This window comes from Sander lucioperca, chromosome 7 (genome assembly GCF_008315115.2).
Source record: "Sander lucioperca isolate FBNREF2018 chromosome 7, SLUC_FBN_1.2, whole genome shotgun sequence".
NCBI classification, from domain to species: Eukaryota; Metazoa; Chordata; class Actinopteri; order Perciformes; family Percidae; genus Sander; species Sander lucioperca.
In genome coordinates, this window is record NC_050179.1 from 15,101,057 (window position 1) to 15,115,751 (window position 14,695).

The following is a 14,695-nucleotide window of genomic DNA, read 5'->3' on the forward strand; positions in this document are numbered from 1 at the left end:
GTAGTTGGTGAAGTCGGTAGGCCAAAGCTCGAAAATCTTCCAAGAGGGTCGCCCCGATCAGGTGAGCCTGAACCTGGGCTTGGGGTGCGTCGGGTGACGGGGTAACGGCTGCCAGGGCGGATGGTGTATGTGGTGCCATAACTCCTTTGAGAAATGGTGTGGAGCTCCCCTAGGCTGCTGAAAAGTCTGGTGGAGACAGAGAGAGGGAGGGTTTCAGAAATGTTAACAGAGGAGGTGAAGGTGAACAAAGTGAAAATAAAGAAGAACAAAAGGAGACCAAGCTTTGGGTTATATGTATTATTAACCGCTATATGTTCTTCTGAGTTTAAATTAGTGTAGGCTTGAGGTTAATGACAGACAAAGCTAGTCTCACATCACATCAACTACAAAGCAGCAAGCTGCACTCATTGGTTATGAGTTTCTGAGATTATTTACAGCTTTGGATAAAACTCTTTTTACTACTTAATCATGAATATGTCACATAAGACTTGCATCACTATTTTAAGTAATACATTAACTATGGAAGATAAGACGTCACTGTTTTCACTGACACCCATCCTACACTCAGTCCATCTGACTATTACTGGAAGTCCTTTTCCTCTCATGACTTTAATTAAAAGTTACTTCCTGTTAAGGCATATGATATGCTTCCCTATAGTGATCACGGTGACCCACAAACAGCAAAAGGCTTACAATTAGATTACAGTTATCAAACAGATTTGGTGTTTTACATTACAACTACAGATTGCATAACCTGAAAGCACTGAATTCATATTTTACTGTACAAACACGCATACGCACACACGTGCACGCACGTACGCACATACACACGCACGCACACACACTTTTATGAGAATTATAGTGTATAAAGAAAACATTTATCACGTCTGTTAAAGGCCAAATGAAGGTACACAAAGCAGCATCTTTTTCCAAAGCTTAGCTTCATTTTATCAAACTAATACTTATTTACTCTGAAGTGCAGCTAACACTTAATTCAATTCAGTAATTCAACCATTTCAGAAATCTCAGTGACCAACCAACCCAATCTTACCATCTGCAGCATGAAGTAGAAGAATTATACTTACACAATCTGGCAATAATTCCTAAGCAGTAAGAATCTGACACTGCAACAACAGGCACCTCAGTATATTCCAAAAGAACAATAAATGCTGGTTTATCTACCTTTTTACACCTGCCCCTCTTCTGAAAATAATAGCATAAATTTGTGAAAAGAAGTCTGAAAATGGCTGATTAGTACACTACTGATCTAATGGAGGAACAGATGGTCAGAAAAGAGAAGAGGGATGGATTAGATTAAGTCTAACATGAAAGTTTTGTCTAGCTTGGTGCAAGCAGGGAGAAGCAGAAAAGAGGAGGCCTAAATGTGGTAAAAATTGGTGCAATGGTGTCTGTGTTATTCATGCATGTTATTGAGTGTCTTATGTACAAGTGTGGCACATGTTTCTCCTCTACTGCATGTGTTACAAATGTTGATGTGGACTAAAGAGTGTAATGGAACAATGCAGCGCCAAGCTGGAAAAATCAGAATCAAAATTGATCAGACTACAGGGAGCCGACGGATATGAGATGAGCTCCATGCGCACTTACACAGTCGTCCTGCCCTCCTGGGCACACAGTCAGTTCTAGACCAATCAGATCAGAGCAGCAGGGCGGAGCATGCAAGGTGAGCAGAGAGAGAGCAATGGGAGAGAATGTTAGCATCACTCCATGAGACGCAGCCTGCCAACCAGACTCATAGTCTGCTTCAGCCACCTCTGCTGTCTTTGACACGCCTTATGTGTGTGTACAGGTGTGTGCAAGTGGCTGTATGAGTGTTGCTGTGAGTACATGTATTTATGTATGTATGTTATTGATGCATAAGCATGACAAAGACAGCAGAGGTGGCTTCAGCACTGGAAGGTCTGACAAGTGGGCTACATGAGAGAGAAATGAGCACACTATTCACATATCAAACACTGCACAAACAAAAAAAAAACAAATAAAAGGCGGGCACATGTCCCTTGACTTTGGTGATTGCTTTTGTATTTATTCTGAAAAGATGGACTAAAACAACTACTGTTCTCGTTGGCAAACACACATTTGTTTTAGTTCAAGTAGTCATTTACATTTGAATGTGCTGTATATAAGGGTTGTGTTTATGTGTTTTCTAATCAAGAGATACAAATTGCAAATATAAATTATATAAACATATTTTGTTCTGTTTTAGCGTGGTTTAAGAAACCTGCAGTGTCCAATAAGCAAGTCAGTCAGGGACCATGGCCATCCTCAACACAATCACTGAAAAACAAAACAAAGTTATGCAAATTACATGAACAGAGAAGAACAGAAAACCAAAGAGCACAAATGAAATCAAATGAAAACCACAGGTTTCTAAACCACCCAAAAATATGATACACAGCATGTGAACGAGGTGGATACAAGAGAGACAAAATACAGCAGCATGTGTGGTTTTTGAAGTGGTTGAAATGGGGCACACAGCGGATGGGGTAAGTGATGGAGTAACACTGCAGTTAAGGGGGCCTATGCTACATGTGAAATGCTCCAGTAGGTGAGGAGAAACAACTGCAGAGGCAGAGAGAGACAGAGAGGGAGAGAGAGAAATAATGGTGTGCATGATCATCTTTGTCACAGCCGAGGGCAATCAGCTGTTGGAAACGGATGGAAATAGTGAGGATGAATTTGATTGCATAATCTCAGGAGAGGATGAGCCCAATCATGAGTGAGTGTTATATGATATGTTGTATTTGATATCATGGCCACCTGTTACATCCAGGGATCATGATGTTGTTGAGGTACGGACTTATGATTGATGGCTGAATTTGGCTCAATGTCGCATGGTGACTTCATATTCCATTTGTGGTCACCCAGGCAATGCATTGTCTTAAGCAATAGGAATGAATGAGCTTTTCAACCCAAACTAATTTTGGTAACAGACTATACTACTAGTAAAGGAATGGGACTGCAAAACGTGCTTATGATGCTTTTTCAATGCTTTTACAATGCAGAATAGTTTATGCTTACACATCTGTTTTCATAAAAAAAAAATGATGGTCTAAATACATGACATTGCTACATTTATGGAGGTGCTGGAGGTCAATTCTGCATCGGAGCAACAACAAGGCGTAGCAGCAGCAGACTTCTGTTAACACCAAACTACATTAGTCAGCATAAAACAGCCAATAGCTAGCCATACTGATCAATTTTTGAAAGACTTTCCATTCTTGGATGGTTATGTAACTAGTTTAGTTGACAGCTGGATGAAAGCTGAAAAATGTGAAGCACTTTGGTCCCAGTTGTGGCGAGTTGGTCAGCACCTCCTACCAATGTTAATACAATGAGAGGACTAAAAAAGAGTATATTCTAACATCTTCTAAATCTTAGATTGTCTATTCACATCTTTCAGCTCCTCTTAATCAGCAGTGAAGTATAGTGAACATGAAAGCAAAACTGTCCACCCACCTTATTCATTTGAACAGAAATGAGGACACGGGTAGAAGAAAGAAGAGGAGCAAGGCTATATAAATCCGCTGTGCCTACAAACTCCTGAGCTCTTTGAAAGCTACATTTTGATTCATAAATTACTGTGAATGAAGGATTCTACTGAAGAGCCCCTTAAAATCATCAATTAGTGTCAATTCCATGGCAGAGTAAAACCACAATGGGTAAGCATGTGTTCTTACAACCTGCCAAACCATAAAAAGACAACCGGGCCAAATCCTGAGTAGATCAAAAGAGAAGCCTTTTATTTGTCCTAATTCTTTATTTTTGTACCAATGTTCTACAGATTAATGATTGTAATCTTACTTTCACTTTCTACACAAATGAGCACTGATTTGATTATGTTACCTCTGTACAATAGTCTTTGGCTCAATAAAAAACATTGTGTTAAAAGAAAAAGAGAAGACATTTGTTTGACAGTTACTGCCCATGGTCAGGTCTTTGTCTGGTACTGGTCGCATCATTAACATGGCTGTTAATGCCAGGATTGTGAGGGGATGATTTTAACGTGACACACCATTATAGTTCAGTCATGTTCAAATACTTCTGAAAATACATCCTTAAATCTTTGAGGTTATCACTGATATTACTGTAGGATGGGGGGAGTTGATAAGAAGGAAACTACAATTTCTGGTCTTATCAAATTTATATCAGTGATGGCTGCAAAGAGATGTGGATATAAAGATGTATTGTGCATTATTTGAACAAGGACTCTGGGAAAAGCTCAAGGCAAAGATGGAAGGGTAGCTACTAGCAGGGTCAAAGGTTAGAACCCAACAGGGTGTGTGTGAGATGAGGAGAGCCTTTCAGAAAGTGCGTGCCTCCAAACCCTGTTACCTTGTTTGCAACAACAGATAATCTACTACTACTGTACCACACACACACACACACACACACACACACACACACACACACACACACACACACACACACACGCACTGAATAAATCAGGTGATGCAAACAAGGTAACGTGATACAGTAGTTAGAACAAAACACATAAAACAAAATGTATAAAAAGAGTTTTTATCTTTTAATGGGATTGGTTGATAGGCTTGTTAGGAAAAAATATATAAAAAAGCTTAAGTTTACCCTAGGGGCTATAACCTTAAGGTTTACTCTCTTCGGTGTCTTCACATCTGCAGAAATATAAAGGACTTCATTGTACTTTCAGGTATGGTGTGGAAATAAGAAACCCACAGATAACAGACAAAACAGCACTGTGCTTCAGATACTTTAGATAACCCCAGTGTCGCTGTGTGAGAAGAAAGTTTGTCTTTGACTCTTTTCTATGCTTCACATTGGCTTTTTATTTACTGAAGTTGCAACATACTGTATGACCAATAGAAAGGTATAGCACATATTAACAATGTTGTTACATTAACATCTCAGCTAATGCCAACAATGCTGGTGACCTCTTATCTCATTACTGCTTACCATCATAGTGGACTGGCCTAAATATGGATTCATTTGCATGTTTATGTATGTTTAGAAATGTGAGTAAAACCAAATCATGCCGACATCTTTGACTCAGCCTCCAGGTTTCCCTCTTTCCAGAGAAATGTTATCAGATGTAAGACTAAAATAGACTCAAAATAATTGTCTATAAATTATGTTTGCTTTTAAATAATAAATGAAAACCTCTATGTTTCCAATTGCTCTTCCAGTGGGCTTGTTTTTGCAACAAAAAAAAAAGCAAGATTAACAGATTATCGGCGGTAAACATAATAATTGATCTAAATAAAGAGTAATATAAAATGTGGGTAACCAGGAGAAAAGAAGGCTTGCAATTCCTTGTGAGGAGGTTGAAGACCTCTACTTCATCAGAAAATAATTAAACCCAGTATCTGACAAGTATGCAATTTTAATTCATAAAGACCCTTCTTTCTGATGCTGGGCACTGGAATTGCTTTAGATTGCTAACTCTCTCTATCATGCCCACAGTGATGCGTGAGGTCAGGAAATGGTCAGGCCAATCAGAGGCCACCCTACAGTCTGCACTACACAACGTAGTCTGGAGCACGTTCCAGGACACCACTGTCAACGTCACTGATGTTGATTCACTGAGTTTGTGGTAGATTTAATTTGTAAAACAACAGAAGCCACTTTGCCCAAAACTACAGTTAAATCATTCCACAACCAAAAACCATGGATTACCAGAACCATCCCAGGTGCCATAAACACACGCAATGTCGCATTCAAATTAGGAATGCAGTCTGGAAACATTAACAATTATAAAGCAGCAGCCTACAATATAAGAAGAGCAGTAAAGGAAGCAAAAAGGGACAACAGGAAGAAAGTGGAACTACAGTTCCAGGAGGACAACCCCAAGATCATGTGGCAAATTCTAAGAATTATGACAGATTATAAATCCTCCCCCTACTCGTTGTCAAGTGCTGATGCATCTATAGCAAGTGAGTTTAACACATTTTATGCTCACTTTGAGGCCATCGGCAGCCAACAAGCAAAAACAGCTAAAGCAGAGGTTAATGGATGGGTGGGTGCACCTCTCACACCCTTCTCCCTTTCTGTGCATGAAGTCAGGAGGGCTTTCAAGCATGTGAACACTAAAAAAGCAGCAAGACCTGGCAGTATCAGGGGGCGGGTCCTCAAACAGTGTGCTGACCAACTAGCGCAGATATTCACAATGATATACAACCTGTCACTTGCTCATTCTGTCATATACACATGCTTCAAGAAGTCCACCATCATTCCTGTGCCCAAGAAAACAAGACCAGCCTGCATGAATGACTATTGCCCAGTGGCACTCACCTCTGTAGTGATGAAATGCAAAGAACAACTGGTCAAGGATTACATCTGCTCCTATACTACCCAGCACAGTGGACTTTTTACAGTTTGCCTACCGTCCCGACTGATCAGCACAAGATGCTATAGCACACATCCTCCACAGCACCCTATCTCGCCTGGAAAAGAAAGGAAGCCATGTGAGATTTCTGTTCATTGACTACAGTTCAGCATTTAACACCATAGGTCCCTCCAGGATCGTCACAAAGCTCAAGGACCTAGGATTAATCATCTCACTGTGCATGTGGATCCTTGACTTCCTGACAGGCAGACCCCAGGTGGTGAGGGTGAGCGGACACACCTCTTCCACCCTCATCTTTGACACTGGAGCACCCCAGGGCTGTGTTTTGAGCTCCCTGCTGTACTCCCTGTACAGTCACGACTGTGTAGCCACTATCTACTCCAAAACAATTATCAAGTTTGCTGATGACACAGCTGTGGTGGGCCTGGTCACAAACAACAATGAAAAGGCCTACCTGAAAGAAGTAGAAGACCTGTCCCCCTGGTGTCAGGACAACAACCTACTCATACATGTCAGCAAGACTAAAGATAATAGTGGACTTTGGGAAGAAGCAGGGAAGGAACTATGCTCCCCTTAATATCAAATGGTCCTCAGAGAAAGAGCGGACATCTTCAAGTACCTTGGTGTCCACATCACGGAGTGTCCATATCACAGAGACAGCCTTTTCTTTCCGTTGAGGTTGTGCAGAAGGTACCCGATACACCAGGCCAGCAATTAGAGGCTCAGGAGGAGCTTCTACCCTCAGGCCACTAGGATACTAAATTAGGACACTGACTAAGACTGCCCCCCCCACCCACCACATTCTGCTTTAAGATGAATCATGCATAAATTGAAGTTGAGTTTATGCGATTACATTTTACTGGACTTGTAACCCGTACTATTTAATGTGACAAATAAAATTGATTGATTGATTGATCTGAGTAAAATATATAAATAACACTTAAAATCATTACTTTAAATGTAACCATTTGTTTTGTCATTCAGTGTTAAATACAGTTTTGCAGTACCGTTTACTAGCTTTCCTCTTACCTGGCACCTGCCACAGGTGACTTTCTCCCCGGGTCCAGTGATGCTCCCATTGGTTCCTCTCCCAGTGACCTAGTGTCTTTATTTAGCTGCTGTAGTCGTGAACTGAGCTCACCCATAACAGATGGTTTTGCTCCCTCATCTACACCCAGCCCCAGTCCCAGCCCACCAAGATTGCCCAAACTCCCAATACCTAGCCCCACCCCTTGCCCACGAGGCTCCACTGGGTCCCCCCATAGCTTGGACCTCCGCTGGAAGAGGTAGCGCGGCTTGGTGGGGGCAAGTCCAGTCACTGAGGCTGAACCACCAGAGGGAAGCCCAACTCCTCCAGCTGCAGCAGCAGCCAGGGCAGCAGCCTGTTGTTGTGATAGCAGCTCGCTGTCAGAGCTCTGCTTCAGCAAAGGGTCCCTGAAGGTGACGGGGCCTTTACTGCCTCCTATCTGGGACTTAAGTCGGGGCTTAGGAGGCACTGGCGGCTTGTCGAGCACAAAAGTCTGCCCGTCGGCATAGGAGGTGTGCGTGGTGTGTGTGTCGGCAGGCTCGCCGCTTTCTGAGGACAATGTAGACATGCTGGAAACTGTGGAGATGGTGCTGGTGGTCTCGAGGTGGTGGTCTCGCTCTCTGTCGCTGGAGCTGCGCGTGTCAGCCTCCTCCACGCCTGAGTCAGCCGCAGAGCCAGACTCGCCCACCGGTGGGGGCTCCAGAGGGTCAGAGGGCTTCCCTGAGACAGCTGCTGCACTGGGTGGAGGTGCCGGCTGGGGAGGCTGAGGCTTGGTGGGGGTCACCATTGGGGTTGTTGGGGTTGAGGGAGTTTGTGGTGTTGTTGTTGTAGGGGTGGTGGGAGAGGAGACAGGTTTAGTTGGGGACATTGGCATCCCCTGTGCCTGTGCCAGGAGCCCATTAGCAAACTCATCTGGTGGTGGAACAACTCCAATCTTACGTAGCTCCTCTCTAGTTTCCTCATCACTGGAGGACAACATTGCAGGGGGCAGGGTCACTGTGTAAGGATCCACATCCTCCTCGGAGCTTCCCTGAGCCAGACTCTTCTCTTGGGCTGGACTAGCAGGACGCTGAGTTTGAGGCTGGGTCTGAAGCTTGGCCTGGGGCTGGGAGACTAGTTCTGAACCCACCCCGACAGCCTGGCCGTTACTGGTAGCATGGACCATGATAAGCCCTGCTGTTTTTTGCTGTGACGTATCCATAATACTGATCAACATACTTTTTTTATCCTCTAGTCTCTTCTCCTCCTTCCTTTCCTCTACTCTGGCCTCCATTTCCTGCCGGAATGATACAGGGGATGGGGATGTGGCCCACTGTGGTTTGGTGGGCTGGGGAACTAAAATAGATACTGGAGAGGATCCAACACCATACCCCGCTGCCTTGGCGCTTTTAGGCGAAAAAGGGGGAGTTGCAGGTGCCCCTTCCCCATGTGGAGACTCTTTGGTCTGAGGGTCAATGAATATTACTCCCTGGCCAGCCCGCTCCTGTTTAGTCCTAGGTTCTGGGCTACTAGTTGGGGACTGGCTCTGGGAGGTCAGTGCTCTCTCCCTTGCGGCCAGCGCAAGAGCCAATGGAGAGTTGGGGTCCAGGGGCTTTCCTGTGAGCGGATGGATAAAGGTGGTCCCACTAGGTGAGGGGCTTAGTGCCAAGGCAGGGGGAGGCAGCTGTCCCAGCTCTCGGGTGAGCATCCGTTCATCGATGGAGTGAGACTGAGTCAGAGAGGGGGAGTCAGAGCTGGTGGTAGACGCCCCCTCCATGGTTCCAACAGAAAGGAAGACAGTGGATTTCCTTCGTTCTTCTAGGCGACGCTCACGATCCTTCACTGCTCCAGCTATTGCAGCAGCGAAAGGTCCCTTACCCTGAAACATCATCTCTCCCTGGGCACGCAAACGCTCTCGCTCAGCCATCAGCTGCTGCTGGTAGTAGTCTGCACGGCTGGTGTGTGTTTGTCCATGGGTATAAGGGTGTCGTCCTGAGGGTGAGCTCTCTCTGGAATGGGCAGCAGCTAAGGCCAAACTTGCTTTTTCTTGTGCATCTTCCACCTGCAGTAAGACAAAGAAAATCAGCCAAAGATGTCAAAGTTAGAGCGTCTTTGACACTAAATTATCCTCAACATGTAACCTACCTGTAGTTGTTTCACCAGGGGACTTTTCTTCCTCTGTGGCTTGGTGGGAGTGTACAGTCCAATGCTAAATTGACCAACATTAGCATAAGGGTTGTCAATAACCCGTCCCTTCCTTTTGATTCGCTCAGGTGGAGTAGCAGCAGAAGGACGGGGAATTTCTGTAGCTTCTACAGGTAGATGGGAAGAGTCCTGGAGGATGATCATGGAGCGGGCTTTCTTCTGTCTCTCTAAATGTGTGGCCTGCCGCTGAGCAGCCTCGTAAGGCAGGTCCAAGGAGGAGGGCTTGAAGCTGGAGCGTCCCCCAGGCTCATGGCCCTGACTCTGGGTCCTAGATGGAGGAGGAGGGGGACAGAAGGCTGGGGGAGGACCAGTGTCTAGATAGTAGGTGGGTGGAGGAGGAGGTGCTATTTGTGGAGGTGGAGGGATGGGATGGGGCTGTGAGTGGTCTCGGAGGCTGTCTGTCATAGAGGAACTGCGGGGAAATCTGTGCTCCCCTGCAAGGGCTGACAGCTGATCCTCCTCAGTGGCACCTGATGAGGGAGGGAAGAGCACAGATCTTCTGGTGACCGGGAGTAAACTAATGAACTAGTTCCACTGCAATGCATCCATCTGTAAATCTGTTAACTCACACATTTAATTATGTATCAGTTGTCTCAAACCCAGCCATACAATATTTTATATTTTTGACTTATTTAACAACTTATTTAATGCGTGTACTTGAGAACAGGAAAACATTTTAATAATAAAGAGTATTAATAATGTATGTGTATATCTACTTTTGAAATAGGCTCTGTACTTGAACATCTGCTCTGCAAGTCTGTTTCTGTGAATATCCAATAAGCACATTTGCACATTCTGAACATGTAAAGCAATGTTAGTATATATTTGTAACCATGTTAACATTTGTTCATCTGTATTTCTTGTTAACAGCAACTTTGATTGATGAGGCTGCAGCTTCATCTTCAGTATTTTCTATTTGTTGTCCTGCTTTCTAAATGCTTTGTGGGTGTAGTGATGCAATTTAACAAAAAAAAGAATAAAGCTTCCTTAACTTCTATTCTCTACATGTCAATATATTACCTATAAGCATACTGCAAATAAGATACACTATCATTCACCTTATTTGAATATGTACAGGATGGGTGATTGTTTTACCAAATGACTTGGTCCTGGACATCCCCTTTGGTAGTGGTATGTGACCTCTCTCAATGCCTGGGTGAAGACCTCCATGTAGAGTCATCCCTTGTCTCTCAAACAGTGACTGCAGCACAACCATACAGAGAATTGACTGTGTTATGAAACACAGGTATAATGCATTTAAAGATTCATTAAAAACTTCCAAAAACTGTATACAGAATATCAACAACAAAGTAGCACAAAGCAGTGCATGCGTACATGTGTGCAGCGTAGCACAGTGCTGTGTAGCCCAGGTGTTTTTGAGTATGTTATTTGACAGATTGAGTTTTATGTATGCCAGCACAGTGGCATATGCTGTCTGCCAGTGTGCTGTGTGTAGGTGCACTCACACTGATCTCTGCTGGTGTTATTCTCCTGCTGGTAGGCCTTTGTTTGACAGTAGCTGCTCTGTAATCTGCCTCCGGGGTCTGAGAACGCAAGATAGACTCCTGGGATGCCAACATCTCATCTAGTCTCTCTGTTGAGAAGGAAATTAGCCACAACTAAATACTGAGACATAAGACCAGGGGAACATTGTGTCATCATTTCTGACATTGCTAACAAAGTCGAGAATACAAATTGTGAGTAAACAGGCATTTCCAAAATGTAGCTTTACAGTACTGCTCTATGGTATTGTACAACATTACTGTACTATCTCAATACTCGTTCAATGTGTTTCCTTGATGACCACTAGGGAGTGAGCACTAAGAATTGAAAGAGACAGAGAAAGAGAGAAAAAAAGACAAAAGGTGGAGAAAGAGAGAGTCCACATTTTTCAAGTGTTCTGCTCTTCAGCTCTAAACACTGCTTTAATTGACACAGCAGTGATAAATCATCTTTATGACGTTCAGAGAGGTGTCAATTTCTTGCCTCAGACTCACCTCCTCTTCTCCTCCGAGCAGAAGCTTGGTGGGAAAAAGATAGCGTCAGCAGAGGAGGGGAAATGACAACAACAAGCCAACAGAAGTGACTATTCTAAAAGTTAGGAGACACACCGAGTTTTAATGACAAAGGGAAAGCATAAATGTGACAGAAAAGAAAGACAAGAGTTTGCATGCCAGCTATCTGGCACTCACCCAGTTCCTCCAGCTCAGCGGTCATCGACTTAGAGCGCAGTGTCAGGGTGGTGCTGGGAGCTCTCTTGGGTGGTGGGGGAGCTGTGGAGAAAAGGCATGGTGTTGAGGATGAAGTTGAGGGGGATGAAGATCCTTTGGATTTGCGGCTGAGTGCCCTCATGGCATCCCCCAGACGGCCAGCCCATCCCGTCTTCACTGCTTTGATCTGGTCAAAAGACGAACTGGACGGCTCCCACTTAGCCAGAACCTTGTTCAGGCTACGGTTGGAGCCCGACTTCTTCATGTTTTACTCTTTGTTGGTCCGATGACTTGTTTATCTGTCTCAAAGACATTCAGTTTTCTAGTCTTTGTGCTGCAAGAATTTCTCTCTGTTGAGGAGCCCAGAGCCAGCAAATGAGTAGCTCAGTCCAGTCTGTAACATCCCTAGTTTTCTGAATCCTCCAATTACACACAGAACAACAGAATGTGTCTGCCACAATAGGCAGAATGAGTAAAATAAGTGTGGCAAGCAGAGGGAGAAAGTCGTCCATCTTAATTTTTATATGCTGCTTGTCTGAAATTTAGCAGGTGTGTATCAGACAGAGATGTGCTGACACAATGGCTTACACACACATGCATATCCTCCCACTTGCGGGACCACATGCAGATACACAGAGAAAACTCCCTGAGGAAGGACATAATGACATGTGGGCTGATAGACGAAAAAATGACAGTGAATTCAACAGCTAAGAAAAATGATGCGCTGCAGACTATATACCCCAAAGCTCATGGGAGCCTCCCAATCCTACTACACACAAGGCGACTGGGCTGATATCGTCCCACTCAAAGCGGTAAAACAGATTGAACTAATAAAAGCTTCAAAATGCAAATGACAGAGTTACAGGTTTCAATAAAAGGCTTTAAATCAGGTTACAAGAAACACTATAATTAACCAAATTTAAAAAATAAGGTGGTCATGTATTTAAGCATGTTAAGTCTGCAGTAACAGCGTAATGCCATGCAGTCGGACAGAGATCCTAAAGTCACATACAGCAGCAGTCTCTACATGCTTTAACAAATCCAAGTTTCAGTACCCCACAATACAACTAGATCAGCTCACTCTCTCCGAAAATGGCCAGCTAGCATTCAGTGCACCACTGTAGAGCGATAGATCTCTAAATCCCACAGATGCCCTCGTGCCTTAGTAGAGTCTAACTCTCCTGCTGCTGTCAGCAGCTGCAGATCTAGTGTACATATGCCATCCTGGGTACAGTCCATATCAAACTTCAAATCTTCATTTCTTCACCAGTCTGCATATTCTGGTACAGTAGCAGGGAGCAGAGGAGATAGAGGAGGACGGAGAACGAGAGAGGAACAGAGACAGAGTCAGAGGGAGAGAGAGACGCTTTTGCTGTAATGTAATGCTTAATTCAAACATGCAGTGTAGTCACCATGACAACGGTGGCAGTAGTGAGGCCCTGCATAGTGCAGAGAATGTGTGTTTTGTGTGTGAGAGCATGCATCTGTGCGTTTTTGCAAAGGTGCGGCACAGTATAAGCAGTGCAGAAGGCGAGGGTGTGCAGGTATTGTTCTTTCTTGAGAGACCCAGACTCACAGTTTCCCTGTTTCTAGTCTTTTTGCTGGAAACAGAGGGGTCGTCTTATTGTCTCATCTAAGCTTATTTCCAATAATGTCAAACTTTGCTTTAATAAATCATGACAACTGAGTAAACTCTATCTGCTGAGGAAGACCATAAAATGCAGTTCAAAGCTCCAAAAAAAGGTACTAAGTTGACCTTCATTTAAGATTTATTTTTCTCAAAATATGTTAAATTGTACATACTGGAATTAGGCATATCAAATAAAGATAAACTTAACTAGAAGAATGATAACAAATGTCTAGAGAAGGGTGTATTTAAAAGAGACAAGCATAAGGAAATATACAATATACATATAAAGACAACAGGAGTGAGAGAGAGAGAGAGAGCGATCAAGAGAGACCATAAGGCCTTGAGTAGTTGAGTAGTTGATTTAGTTGATACAATACTGTCCCAATGAAACTAGGTCAAACCCATTCATCACTGTCTCTGTATCTCTATAACTGCAAAGGAGGTACACACACCACTCTACCACACATGCACGCACGCACGCACGCACACACACACACACACACACACACACACACACACACACACACACACACACAATTTGCTGTGTACACAGTCCTTGGGTCATAGTGCCAGGACTGCGTGGGAGCTGAGTAATGGCGAACTGTGGTTGACATGGAAACCACATGAATATACAGCAGAGAAACGTGGCAGTAATCACCTTGACAACAGAAAACACACATATCTTACCAAGTCATCTGTACATGAAACTACTTACATGTCTACATTGCACTACAGTTATAAAATTCATTATCAAATAACTGAGACATCCTATGACAATATACTTTAATTAAGCCGTGACTATATAATTAGTGGAACAAGTTATATTTAAATTATGTTTCATACTAATTGATCTTTAATAATAGTTACAAAAGCACATACACTACCGGTCAAAAGTTTGGAGTCACTTAGAAATTTCCATTCCACTCCATTATGGACAGAATACCAGCTGAGATCAGTTGCATTGTTTTTTTATCCAGGGCAGCAGTTTTCAGATTACATTATGTGTTTACATAATTGCAAAAGGGTTCTCCATTGTTTTTTCAGTCAGCCTTTCAAAATGATATCAGATTAGTAAACAGAATGTGCCTTTGGAACATTGGATGAATGGTTGCTGATAATGGGCAATGTAGATATTGCATTAAAGATCAGTCACTTCTTTCTACAACAGTCGACAACCCTTTTGCAATTATGTAAGCACATAATGTAATCTGAAAACTGCTGCCCTGGTTAAAAAACAATGCAACTGATGCAATACTCAGCTGGTATTCTGTCTATAATAGAGTGGAATGGAAATTTCCTCA

General features: G+C 43.4%; 1 protein-coding gene across 1 annotated transcript in view; it reads right to left on the reverse strand.

Annotated features, from left to right (window-relative positions):
- The window catches only part of shank3a (SH3 and multiple ankyrin repeat domains 3a), a 204,606-nt gene that overhangs the window by 1,408 nt on the left and 188,503 nt on the right, over positions 1-14,695 (reverse strand). Inside the window, 7 exon segments of the mRNA XM_036003218.1 lie at positions 1-186; positions 7,373-9,411; positions 9,495-10,024; positions 10,650-10,755; positions 11,021-11,148; positions 11,552-11,575; positions 11,747-11,827. The exon segment at positions 1-186 is cut by the window's left edge and continues 1,408 nt beyond it. Coding sequence (XP_035859111.1) covers positions 1-186; positions 7,373-9,411; positions 9,495-10,024; positions 10,650-10,755; positions 11,021-11,148; positions 11,552-11,575; positions 11,747-11,827 — 3,094 coding nt within the window.